At 60.8% G+C, this 12,685-nt stretch overlaps 2 protein-coding genes across 5 annotated transcripts; one reads left to right on the top strand and one right to left on the bottom strand.

Annotated features, from left to right (window-relative positions):
* The first annotated feature begins 4,659 nt into the window (after positions 1 to 4,659).
* LOC311157318 (uncharacterized protein) lies at positions 4,660 to 7,496 on the top strand. 3 transcript variants are annotated; one of them, XM_084211955.1, is made up of 2 exons: positions 4,660 to 4,780; positions 5,661 to 7,496. In XM_084211955.1, the coding sequence occupies exon 2, from the start codon at positions 5,685 to 5,687 to the stop codon at positions 6,807 to 6,809; it is 1,125 nt and encodes a 374-aa protein (XP_084068081.1). In that variant the 5' UTR covers positions 4,660 to 4,780; positions 5,661 to 5,684; the 3' UTR covers positions 6,810 to 7,496. The 3 variants fall into 3 exon arrangements, with proteins under 3 accessions (XP_084068081.1, XP_084068079.1, XP_084068080.1); XM_084211953.1 differs by having other exon boundaries at positions 4,677 to 4,825; XM_084211954.1 differs by lacking the exon at positions 4,660 to 4,780 and adding an exon at positions 5,173 to 5,219.
* A 249-nt stretch (positions 7,497 to 7,745) lies between these two features.
* LOC311157458 (PHD finger protein 13-like) lies at positions 7,746 to 12,075 on the bottom strand. Of its 2 annotated transcripts, XM_084212174.1 has the most exons (5): positions 11,681 to 12,075; positions 10,020 to 10,112; positions 9,098 to 9,710; positions 8,745 to 8,783; positions 7,746 to 8,631 (listed from the first exon to the last, which is right to left on the bottom strand). In XM_084212174.1, the coding sequence occupies exons 1-5, from the start codon at positions 11,780 to 11,782 to the stop codon at positions 8,405 to 8,407; spliced, it is 1,074 nt and encodes a 357-aa protein (XP_084068300.1). In that variant the 5' UTR covers positions 11,783 to 12,075; the 3' UTR covers positions 7,746 to 8,404. The 2 variants fall into 2 exon arrangements, with proteins under 2 accessions (XP_084068300.1, XP_084068299.1); XM_084212173.1 differs by lacking the exon at positions 8,745 to 8,783 and having other exon boundaries at positions 11,681 to 11,945.
* Positions 12,076 to 12,685: the final 610 nt, after the last annotated feature.

The following is a 12,685-nucleotide window of genomic DNA, read 5'->3' as shown; positions in this document are numbered from 1 at the left end:
CAGGTCACTGCCAGCGTGTTTACCAGGGACTGCTGGAGAAGCCGTCCCGGCTGCGTTTTATCACTTCTCTTTACATTTACCTCACAGAGTAAACAGGCCCCATCTGGTCCTGCACGCTTTGTGCTGGCTGCTCTAAGCCCCGTGGTAATGAATGAAACCAGACCTGATGGTTCTCACTCCAGCCTCTTCATCCTCTTTCCCTGGGGCAGCAACTTGTCCCCAGAGTCCAATGTGGCATCACCAACAGGTCCCCAGCCCTCTCCCAATCCCCAGCATTATTTCCAGTACTTTCACAGCCCTCTCTTCTTCCTCCCCTCCACCTACTGCCTACAGGAACTGGTTTAACCAGCAACACCCCCAGTATAAAAGGGCTACAGCAGGCTGGGGGTAGCCCTCTGTGCTGGCAGCTAAAAACTGTCTCTGAAGGCAAGACGGAGCTGACTCTTCCCTGGGTCAGAATAAATCAATGTTTCTCTTCTTGCCTGTGGGCAGGCTGAGTTTTCCAGCAAGGCTGGAAAGGGAGGCAGGCGCCTGAGCCCAGCAGACCCTCCTTAGCTGCCTGGGGAGTTGCCAGAGTTTCATCTGCTGCAGCAACAGCCACCCAAGCTGGGGCTCAGCACGGTCTGGGGAAAGGAAGAGGCCAAACCCAACATAGGCAAACCCAACAGAAATTTCCATTGGTGACAGACACACAGACAGACAGGTTCAATAGAAAGGATGGAAGGAGAGGAGCCCAACCTTTGCAAGAGTGCCTGGAGTGAAGAGCCATTGCTGCCCCTGCTGCTCAGCTGCATTACCCCCTGCTTCCCTGGCTCCCCTCCCCGCGAGTCATCCCATGGAGCGCAAAGGCAGGAGAGCAGGATCCATCCCAACTCCGGGAGCATGGAGAAGGCCATGGAGCCAGGAGGTGACGGTGCTGTTGCCCTATACCCATGGTACACATCACTTTGTAGAGCCCAAAGAGGAGTGAAGGGGAAAGGAACTGCTGAATGGGGCAAAGGACTGTGTCCAGCCTATGGTGCCTCCTGCTTTGTCTGCTGGGGAGTGGGAACAGAGAGCAGAGCCCACTGCACACGCGCGTGCAAGCTGGCACTCACATCCTGACTCCGACACCGCATCCAGGACCACCACCTCCAGGACCTGAGCTGCTGCTCTTGCCTCCCCAGAGCCACTAAAACCCCTGGAAATCCCATCCTTGTGTCAGGGAACAGGAGTTATTTGTCCTCAATGCACCCTAACACAGACACCCACCAAAAGAAAAGTCTCAGCCCCGTGGATTTCCCCTGACAAGGGCAAATCCTGGCAGGGCAGCCCCACAGAAGGGTCCCAGTGTCCCCCACCACGGGACAGCTGTGCCGTGGGCCAGGGACTGGTTTCTGATACCCTGGAGTGTGCTCCCAGCAGTTGCTGGAGCCAGCCCTGTCTGGTCCCTGCCGGATGGTGATTTCAGCACTTTTGTGGCCCTGCTGTCTCATCTCCACCTCTCACCCCTCCTATGACCCAGAGCTGCCCTGACAGCAGATGTGCAACCCTGGGACACCGAGGAATTGCGGGACACCCTCGGGGTCCAAGCCACCATGGTCCCTGCCCTGCCTGCCCCTGGCCCTTACCTGGATGAGGAGGATGAGGATGACACAGAGGCTGCAGGCTCCTTTCAGCACCCGCTGGGTCCCTGCCTTCTGCAGAGCCCTCTTCCCTGGGGATGGGTTTCCCTGTGGCTCTGTCTGGGTGGCTGCGGTACCCGGGGGATGAGCGGTCCTTCCCCGCCTCTCCCTGCTGCAGGCTCCCTCTCTGGCACTGGCTCCTTCACCGCCCTCGCTCCATCCCTCACTCCCTGTGCCAGCAGCAGAGCTGCTCCAAGCCCAGCCTCGTTAAAGAGACACACTCCCTATACCGGCACCCTGGGGGGGTGGGGGGATGCTCTCACGGGGAACGCTGGGGGTCTCAGGGGACAACCAACGCCCTCACAGAGTGACAGGCACCAGTCAAGAGCAGAGTCCACGCCCGTGGGCTGCTCTTGACAGAACAGCAGTGTCCAGGCAAACTGGGGTACTGGTGAGACCCCTGGTGATGCTGCAGCAAGAAAAACCATGGGTTTTGTCTGACTGGGACATGTAGCCACCCCCTGTGTGCCCCCCAACGGATCATGAGGCAAAATAGCCCCCATCAACCAACTAAACTCTCCAGCACAAATCACATTGTCCACAAGTGTCACAACCGGCTTCACTAGAAAAGGTCTCAGCTGCCCTGAGACCATAACAAAATGACTGGGAGCAGGTAGATGCTCAATATCCACCCCAAACCCAGAAGCTCTGGGGTACCACTGGGCTGTCCTCATCCGCCTCCATTTGCTGCAGCCCTGAGGAGCAGGAACGAGGGGGGATTCAGGGACAGCGCAGCTTTTGGGAGACAAGTATGACAACAAGCCCCCCTGGGGAAGGTGCAGACAGTCAGGAAATCCCAGCAAAGTCAGGACATGTCTGCTGGCAGGGAGATCTCACAGCCCGGGGCGCACTGGGAATCCCTCAGCCACTGACAGCCCCACGTTCCCAAGCAGGACCAGAGAAATCCATCAGATTTGGGCTAATCCCTGCCCTGCCTTTCCCAGGCAGCTCTCTGTGCTATAGATAGGACTGTGCTGCTGCAGCTCTTTTTATAGAGACACAGAGAGGAGTCCCCCCCACCTCCTGCACCGCAGAACCCACCGCCACAGCCACACCAAACCTGGAGCCAGTCCAGGCACAAACTGGGGCAGAAAATCCAGCAGCACCACAAGGGGAGCAGTCCCCAGTCCTCGGCAGGTATTTTTAGATCTCACCTCTGAGCTGACCCATATGCCACTGCAGCTTCAGCTCCTTGACACGGGTTTCACAGGTGACAGCAGGAGCAATGCAGGGAAATCTCAGTGGAAGATGCCCTTGGCTGCACACGGTAGCGGGAGACACACTCCTCCTTCCTGGCCCCTCACCCTGAGCTTTAGCCAACAATTATCTGGCCAAGAGGCACTCTGTGCATCCCTAGGGTCCTTGCTAGAGCACTCTGAGCCATTCCCTCCCCCACATGAGATGCCCCATGGCACATCACTTCCCCTCCCGGTGCACAGAGGAGAGCTGAAGTGTGCAGCTGCTCCCCTTCCCTCTCCTTTACAACCACAGGAGAAGGATGCTAATCCATGTGTTATCCCCCCGTGACAGCCAGCAGCTCTGGGAGCTGCTGGAGGCCCCACACACACCACAACACATCCTCACAGCCTGCAACATGCATGGGACTCTCACTCCCATCATCACAGCAAGCGCCACAGCCACTCCAGCCCCAGAAAAAACCCACAAGCTTTGATTTTTCTCTGAGATATCATTTCTAGGCCAAGCTGAGGCGAAGAAATGCATCCAAATGCGAGCACTGGTTCAGTGCCACAAGCCGGGGTGATGGAGCTTGGCCAGCCCCCAGCGTCAGACGTCGGCCCCAATGTGACAGCAGGGGAGTGACAATGGCCTGTGCAGCACTGGGGACACAGCTGAGTGTCCCCAGCATGCTGGCAACTTCAGCAGGAGACACAGAAGGGCTCCATCCCACTCTGCTCCCAGCAGCATCAGGCGTTTGCGTCCCTGCTCTGCACTGTCACAGCTTCCCACAGCAGTTCATCACAGACACAAACAGACCTGGAGAGCTTGGCATTGCTCTTCAGCAGAGTGCTGAGCTAAGACCTGTCAAACTCTGCAAGCAGAGGCCCAGCTCAGCCCAATCGCTCCATTCAGCTCCTTCACACCCCAGTAACACCTCACCAGCAGCTGCAGCACAATCCAAGGGACCAATCAGGATCTGGGTATTTATCCCCAAATCACCTCTTCCTGGAGCCGAATTATCACCCACTGATTGTGCTTGCTGGAGGGGGCACAGACCACAGAGATTTTACAGATGCTTTCAGGTCCTGAGTAGCTGACAAGCCCTGTGAATTTAGTGTGAGTGGAGTTATTTTGGGAAATAACCCAAAACCCAGGCTGGCAGGAGCCGTGCTCAATGCAGCTGCAGCTCCTCAAACCCGCTGAAGATTGCACAGGCTTGCCTGCAGGGAGAGGGGCAGGGGTGTCCAGTTTAGCTGCTCCATAATAAGGAAGAACTAAACCAAATCCTGAGGATGGGCGGCCATGGAGGAGGAAGGTGCCAGGGGTGTTTCTGGTCACAATCAGGCACACTTTGGCTTAACCTAGGTAACACTGGTCTGCCCAGCTGTAGGGAGGTACAGAGGGCCTGGAAGGAGGAAATGAAGCGACACATCAGCAGAGCTAGAGATGGCTGGTGGAGACATCTGGGATCCTTGGGGAAAGGGGCTGGGAATGCTGCCGGCATTTCAGCCTGCCTAACTGAAATCTTCCCAGGATGCTGGCAGAGGTAGATGGAGGGGCTGGCTCTGACACAGACCCAAGCCACACACTGGTGGCTGCTGGGTTTTCTTTCGGCAGGCGAAAACAACAGGGGTTTCCAGCCGTGGGGCGGGCCCGGGGGGATCTCTCAGCAGCCTCCCCGCCGGGGCTCACTCGGCGGCGCCAGCCCCTCCGGGGAAACCGAAACCGCCTGGATTTGAGGAACCCGAAACTCCCGTGCCGTGACGCCTGTCTCTGCTTCCCGCACGGGGCCCAGCCCTCGGCGAGGCTCGGGGTGGGGCTGTGCCATCCCTGCGCCGGGACCAGCTCACAGGCAGCACAGCGGGCGCTCCGCGGTGCTATCGCCGCTCCAGCTTCCTGCCCTTCTCCCGAACGTCTGCTCGCGGCGGGACGTGCAGGTTCAGATCAGCTTGGGCCACCGGGGCTCGGCGGGGTCGCGTCAGGTCAGCTGTTCCTTCACAGTGGAGCTCGAGCGGCTCAGCCCCCTGCCCACGGGCGCGGATGGGCTACGAGAGGGCCGGGCTCGGACCCTTGCCCACGGGCGGGGCTGCGGGTTTGTCTCCAGCCCGGCGTAAGATGTCCGGGGGTGCCGGGGGGCATGATGCGGGGGAAGGCAGAGGGATGTCGGGCCGGAGCGGAGCGGGCATGCCCGGACAGATCCCGCGGCGCCAATGGCCGAGCGGCTGCTTCCCTCTAGCGGGGACCGGGGCCTTGAGCGACGGCTGCGCCCGGCCCGGCCCCGCACCGCCCTCCTCCCTCCCGCAGCCTCGGGCCGCCGCCCCTGCGGCATGTGGGGAAGGCGGGACGCGCTTCCGGAGCGGCGGCGGCGGCGGAGCGGTGAGAGCGGCGGCACCGGGCGGGGAGCTCCGCACCGCGGTCCCGGAGCACGCCCGGGATCCCCGGGGTGGTGCTGGGGGTTCCCGTCCCCGCGCCTGCCCGGCACCCTCGCTGGCCGAGCGGATGGGCCCGCGGGGAGCGCTCCTGGCCCCCGGGCAGAAGTGGCTCCTGCGGGCGCCGCTGCCGCGTCCCGGCGGAGATGGCTCCGCTGTGCCCCCGCCCTATCCTCGGGGCCCGGGCTGGGATGCGGGGAAAGGGGGTGAGAACAAGCACCCCAGCTGGGCCAGCTACCATTCCACCCAGACACGTGAGCCGAGGGAAGGTGTGGGAGTAGCAGTTCTGGCACGGACACGGTGTGCCCTGGCGCAGGCGCAGGGAGGGCTAAGAAAAGGAAAATAAGTGTTGTGAAGATCTGCATTAAACTTTATTCCATGTCCACAGTACAAGATCCTCTGACTTGTAGCAATGGGGAGACCTAGGAAGGAGTCTGCTGGCACATCATCCCCCCGACCAGCCACAACCGCCTCCAAAACTGCTCCCGCTGCGCCTTCGCCTTCCACTTCAGCCACCCGGGCCAAGGGCGCAGCTGCAGGGAGCCAATCCCGAAGCGCTTCGGCTGCCAAGGCTACCACCCCCACGCAGGGCCGGGGGACAAAGGCAGACTCTGCTCAGCCGACATCCACAGCATCCCGCGGAGCCCGAGGAGATGCTGGGGCCAAGAGCAGAGCACCCACCAGGAGTTCTACAACCCAGAAGGTGCCTGGTGCCAAGGGAGCCGCTGGTCCTGCCAGAAGTGACCTGTACGCACAGAAGCAGCAGCCTGGGGCTGACCTGAGCAAGGCCTGTGACCAGTTCCTGCCCCCTGTGAAGAGCCAGGACATCCCGAGGGTGGAGAAGGAGACCCGGGGCCAGCGGGAGAACCCCAAGTGGTACGAGTGGCGGGAGAACCGCATCACTGCCTCCGTGGCCCCCAAAATTGCCAACAGCAGGTTCGCCAACAGCAAGACAGACGAGGTGCCCAAGTCCTACTTAAAAGAGGTGGTGAGCTCTGGCTCCAAGGTGCAGACTCCAGCCATGTCCTGGGGGATCCGCAATGAGAAGGTGGCTGTGGAGGCTTACAAGCAGAAGTCACAGAAGGGGGGCAAGCCAGTGCAAGTGGAGGACTGTGGCCTCTTCATTCACCCGGAGAAGAATTGGCTTGCTGCCAGCCCGGATGGGATCATCAAGGATCCGGCCACAGGGAAGGACCTGGGGCTGCTGGAGGTGAAGTGTCCCTACAAGCACAGGAACAGGACGGTGCGTGAGGCCTGCAAGGACAAGGACTTCTGCCTGGAGGTGGATGGGGATTCCTATGCCCTGAAGAAGAATCATCCCTACTTTACACAGGTCCAGTGCCAGCTTGGAACCACTGGCTTGCAGCGGGCTGACTTCGTGGTGCACACCAACAAGGAGACAGCTGTGGTCCCCGTGGAGTTTGACAGGGAGTTCTGGGGGAAGACGGTGCCCAAGCTGGAGAAGTTTTACACGGAAGCTGTGATTCCCCACCTGGAGCAGAAGGCAGGCAGCTCTGTCTGGGCCAAGGAGGAATAGACCACTGCCTGCCTACCTCAACTGGATACTTGTTTGGCTGCATAACTCCAGCTTTTTTCCCTAGCATAGAAATTATACCCAGTTTAGTTGCTGTTCCTGAACTGTTCACAGCCTTGGAACTGAAAAGTTGTACCAGCAGGACCCTGCTTGGTAAGGGTCCCCACAAACGGTGCCTTCTTGCTGCCCCAGCCAGACCCCAGAGCCTTCTTGTCCTGTCACCCTCACTGCACCTGTCCCAACAGCATGCCTGATGGAAGCTGGCACACGTCTGGATCTGCAAATGAAGCCAATGACATCTCTGTGCTGGAATTAGAGGCTTATTTTGTGGAGAAAACTGGAAACTTTGGTACCTCATCTGCTGTTGGGACTATTTTCTAACTGCACTCCAGAGTGGAGACAGAGACAAGGAAGGTTTATCAGAGCCCAAGAGCAAAACTCTTCTTGTGAGCCAGTGATGTGCCTTAAGCATCAGAGCAAAGGCACATGGACACCCTTCCTCCCTGAGGAAGGACCTGCTGCTCCTGTGGAATAACCCATGACATTCCCTGTGAAATGGCAGCAGGCTCTGGAACACGATTCCCACTGAGGAGGTTGTTCCCCAGGCCATGCCCCTCCAGAGGACCTACCCATGGAGCATCCCTGTAAACTGCAGTAGTGTGGGCAGGTGGTCATTGCCAAATTAAATATAGATGCACTGGTGCTCGTTTCCTGTTGTTTTTGCAGCTTGGGATTTACCTGGGGGAATAGCAGGGCTGAGAGGTGTCCCTACACTGGGACCCCTCCCAGGCACAGGAGAAGGGAAGCAGGGAGCACTTGGGTGAGAATCACCCAAGAGACACCCAAGAGAATCAAGGTCACTGACCTATGCCAAAGCCACCACTGTTATGGCAAAAGTATTTATTATATACATAAGACTCCAGTCACACTCCACAGGGCAAGGACCAGAATTTGCTATAATACAAATTAACTATAATACAAAGTAACTATAATACAAATTAACTATGATACAAATGAACTATAAAAACATAAAGCACTTTTGGGGCCCAGGCTTTCCACAGGAGGAGAGAGGCACAGGGACGAGCCTGGGGGCTGCTGTGTGACAGGGGGTTGTCCCACACCCTGCCCCCAGCTGTGGTCCCACAGTAACCAGATGTGCAAGTAGGAAAGAACCCAGTTAAGAATTATAGTCATGGGGACTGGCAGGTAGGGGCTGAGTGTCACCAGGACAGGAGCGGGTCCTGCATCCCCCAGGGAAAGTGCAGAAGGCACATGGGCAGGGCTCTTTGGAGGGGCTGTGAGGAGGAGGTGGGATCCAACAGTTAGTGCATGTGGGGCCCCAGGAGATCACAAACACTAACACACCACCCACAGGGATGAGCATCTGGACCACCCTCCTACCCCCTGCACACTTCTGGGATAACCGAGCTCTGTGGCCGATTCGATCCTCGGGGAGAACACGCAGGGCAGCTTTCAGGGGCCAGAGGTGTGAGGGGGACAGTCCGGCCCTGTGTCCCAGCCCCTCCCCTGCCAGTGCATTGATTGTCTAAGTCTTCAGGTTAAAAAGGGACCCCCGGCCTTCCTGCTCTGCAGGAGCATCAGTCAACGAGGCGCTTGCGGGGCACTGTCCGAGCTCGGTTGGAGCGGCGAATCTCCTGCTTGGCATCCCGGCACCGCTGGCAGATGAAAATGTCAGGCACGTTGGATTTGCGGATCTTGGCACAGGAGAGGTGGATCCAGGTAGCACACTCATTACATTCAATCATGGGCCTCCCTGCAAAGGGCTTCATGCAGAAGCAAGTGATCAGATCCCAGGCATCGTCATCTGCTCAGAGAGAGAGAGAGACACGGCTCAGACACCACCTTACCAGCTGCAGGTCTGGCTGTGGCCACACCAGCCAGTTCCACTGCTGTTAAATGGGACAGCCCCCCACTCACCTTCTGCTTTGGTGTTGGGAACTTCTGCAAATTCAACTGCTAAAGTTGCAAAAGGGGAAAAAGAAAAAAAAAAAACAAAATCAGATGAGTAAGGCAGCCCTACACCACACTTCAGACCTGTTTCAGGTCTGCAGCCCTTGCTCTGCAGAACAGAGCTACCAAAGGGCAGGTCAGCTTCCTGCCCTCTGCTCTTCAGTCCCCCAGGTATCAAAAGTATTACTCTTGCTGGGAAAAGCTGGGGCTATGGACAGGCCCTCCCTGTGGCCAGCAAGGGTGGCTCCAGCTGAGGGAGGGACAATGTTTGGCACTGGCTGCAGCACAACAGGACCCTCTGCAGTCCCCCAGACACTTACCACTGAGCTGGGAGGTGTCTCTGCTTGTATCTTCCCCTGTGCTTTGGTCCAAGGTATTACAGGGACTAGGGCTTTTCCTCTCTGCAGAGAAGGGGTCATGCTCCTTAAGCTGAGGATCATCTGCTGGCTTCTCAGTTCCCTGTGCTCCATACATCAAGTCCTTCTCCTCCGTCACTGGCTCCTCCAGGAGGGAGTTGGGCTGGGGGTCCCCAGGCGGGTTGAGGGAAGGCTCCAATAGCTCCTCTTTCACAGGAGACAGCTGTCCTGCCAGTGCAGCCAGCTGCTTCACCCCATCCTGCTCTGCCCCAAAGTCTTTCCAAGCGCTCAGCGGCACCCTCTTCTTCACCTCCTGCTCCAAAATGCGTTTCTTTGCTGGTGGCTTCTTCCGTTTGATTTGCTGGGGCCGGACGTTGTAGAAGGCGGTAGAAAAGGCAGGGCTGCTCATTAGGAGGCCACTGCCCACAGCACCCCTGGCCACAGCATTCCTGCTCTTCCTATTGTCCATGGGGATGTGGCCATCAGAGGAGTGAGATGAGGTTGAGCTGTCGCTGTCCTGAGTGCTCCCCGTGCTGTTCTGGGGGCTCATGCTGCCTCCATGGGTCCAGGGCACATACTAGTGGCAAGAGGGGAAGATGAAGGATTAGCAGGGGAGACCAGAGCACAGATATTTGGGGTAAAGAGAGAACGACTCTCCAGCAGCGTCTACCCAAACTTCAAGGCCAGACTGGATGGGCCCTGAGCAACCTGATCTAGTGGGGGCACCCCTGCCCATGGTAGGAGAGTTGAAACTAGGTGATTTCTAAGGTCCCTTCCAACACAAACCAATCCATGATTGTCAAAGATTAGGAGCTGAGTCTGCACATGGCAGGGAGACCAGGAGAACCAGTGTCTTTGTAGAGGAACACCATGCAAGCCCACTTACCTCTTCGGGGTAGGGGATGTAGCCTGCATAGGCCAGAACGAAGGTGCAGAACTGGTTGAAATCCTCCACGGTTCTCCGCCGTTTCTGAAGTGGCTGCAACAAACACCACCAGTGGGTTAAACTCCCGGGATATCCCAGCCAGGCCGATATCACAGCCGGCTCTGGCGGCAGCCCTGGACCACCCGGCAGATTTACAAGCACAGAATATCGAGGTCACCCAAACACCCATCCTTCCCGTAAGTCTTCCTCATCTGCCGAGGAAAATGCAGCCCTTCCCTTTAAACCCAGATCCCGGGCGGGGTGGTGGCGGGGCTGGGCGGGGGGGCCGGGGAGGGCCGGACACACGCGACGACACCGTGACGACATGCCGGGACACCCAGAGCCGGGCAGCCGCTGGCGGAGCCTGAATCAGCGGCTCGGGGGCCCGGTGCCGGGATGTCCACCCACGGCCGGTGACTCCGGGACGGGGGACGCTCCCGGGGCAGCGCCCGGCGCGCTCGGGGCTCGGTCCCGCGGGGGGAGCGGTGGGAGGGCCGGGCGCCGCCGGCAGCACCAGCGCCCCACCGGGGCGGCCCCGCACCCCGCGGCCGATCGAGGGGGAGCCGGGGCCGGGCCGCAGCGCTCCCCCCGCGGCGGCGGCCGGGGATGGGAGGGGGTGTCGGTGGCGGCCCCCCCGCACCGCGCGTCCCCGCGCCGGGCACCTGATGGCTCCCAAGATGGCGCCGCGCTGCCGGTCCTGCCCCGGCCGACCGGCCGGGGGGGACCCCGCCCCCCAAACCGACACCCCCGCGCCCGCGGCAACCGCGCCGGCACGGGACCCCCCGCTCCCCCCGGACCGGCGCGCAGCACCCCCGCTCCCCTGCATACACACGGGCACCCCGGCACCCCCGCAGCCCCCAGCCCACCCGAGCACCCCGGGCCCCCTCATGGGGACCCAGAGTGCCGCCGCCGCCCCCCCCGGGGCGACATCCCCCGCCCGTGGCCACAGCCACCCCCCGAGGGCTCCTCTCCCACGCACAGCCCCCGCGGGCACACACGGAGCCGCCCCCCCCCCCGCGCACACACAGACACTCACACACACACAGAGCCCCCCCAGCCCTCCACACCAAGCTTCCCCCTCCGGCACCACCGCCCCCCCGCACACAGCGCTCCCCCACGAGGCCCTCCGCGACACACGGCCCCCCCAGCACACACAGACACACACGGAGGGACCCACAACCCCCCCGCGCACACATGGCCGTACACAGGGGACCCCCCCGTACAGCCACACCGAGGGACCCCCCCGTACACACACACGGCCACACAGAGGACACCCCTCTCCGTACACACACGGACACAGAGTGAACCCCCCCGTACACACACACAGCCACAGAGAGCGGACCCGCCCGGACACACAGACACACAGGGGACCCCCTCCCCCTTTCACACACACACAGAGGGGACCCCCCCCAGCGCACACACACACACACAGAGAAGGGACTCCCCCCCACCCGCCCGCACACACACAGGGGGGACCCCCCCTGCACACACACAGCCACACGAGCCCACCCCCCTCCACGCACACACAGACGACCCCCCCGCTCCGGAGGGCACCCCCGCACCCCCGATGCCCAGCACGCAGCCGCCCCCCACCACCATCCGCTCCCCGCCGCCCCGCTCACCTCCTCGGGCGCCGGGGACGCGGGGCTGGGCACGGGGCTGCTCCCCGCCGAGCACGGCCCGCCGCGGGGGCAGGGCTCCGCCGGCTGCCCGCCGGCGCTCATGCCGGTGCCGGTGGCGGTGCCGGTAGCAGTCCCGGTGCCGGTAGCAGTCCCGGTGCGGTGCGGTGCGGTGCCCGCCGCCGGTGGGAGCGAGGCTCGAGCGCCGCCCCGGCCGCAGGGGCGGGACCACCTGGTGGCGGGGAAGGCGGGGGCGGGGCCTCGCGCCGGCCGTCCCGGTGCGGGGGGGTGCCGGTGAGTGTCCGCCCCTCCCGGTACCGAGTACGGGAGCGCAGCCCGGCTGGACTCGCCCGGACCCGCCGCCGCCGCCAACGGCAACGCCGCGGCACCGCCCACCGCCCGCGCGGGGTCGCGGCTCATGGAATGTTGGGGCTCGGGGGGAACACCGCGTTCGAACGGTCCCCGCGCGCCGGGGCCGGGCCAGCGCCCACCCCACCCCACCGGGGGCTCCATCCGACATCGGCTGGAACAGCTCCAGGGCTGGGGCATCCACAGCTGCTCTGGCCAACCTGGACCACTGCCTCTACACGCTCCCAGGGAAGAATTTCATCCTAACATCCAAAGTAAGTGTTCCCCCTTTCACTTTAAAGCCATCCCCCCCATCTCTCGTCCCTGCCTGTGTAAAAAAGTCACTCCCTCTTTTAAAAATATGTCAACAGCAAAAGCCACCCCTGAATTCATATTTTCTCGTTACCAGATGAGGATGGGCACCCCACAAGTAGGTACATAGACAAGGCAAAGATGTTTAATGCCTTCTTCAACTTTCAACACCAGTGATGGGCTCTAGGGGTCCCTGAGCTGGAGGACCATGGCTGTGAGAATGATAAACTCCCAGTCGATCCCAAACTTGCACAGGATCTGCTGTTCCAGCTGAATCCCTTTACAGGAATTAACCCAAAAGTACTCAAAAGAGCTGGTGGATGTCATCATGAGACCTCTCTCAAGGAT

This window comes from Fringilla coelebs (assembly GCF_963513975.1).
Source record: "Fringilla coelebs genome assembly, chromosome: 10".
NCBI lineage: Eukaryota > Metazoa > Chordata > Aves > Passeriformes > Fringillidae > Fringilla > Fringilla coelebs.
This window is presented reverse-complemented; position numbering and strand designations above follow the sequence as displayed.

What these genes read in the sequence shown, in the direction of transcription:
- LOC311157318 (XM_084211955.1), top strand. Translation starts at nt 5,685, where the DNA reads ATGGGGAGACCTAGGAAGGAGTCTGCTGGCACATCATCCCCCCGACCA.
- LOC311157458 (XM_084212174.1), bottom strand. Translation starts at nt 11,782, where the DNA reads ATGAGCGCCGGCGGGCAGCCGGCGGAGCCCTGCCCCCGCGGCGGGCCG. An exon ending in AGACACCTCCCAGCTCAGTG is followed by an intron (nt 8,784 to 9,097) that starts GTAAGTGTCTGG and finishes TTGCAACTTTAG; the next exon opens with CAGTTGAATTTGCAGAAGTT. An exon ending in TCCCAACACCAAAGCAGAAG is followed by an intron (nt 8,632 to 8,744) that starts GTGAGTGGGGGG and finishes CTCTCTGAGCAG; the next exon opens with ATGACGATGCCTGGGATCTG.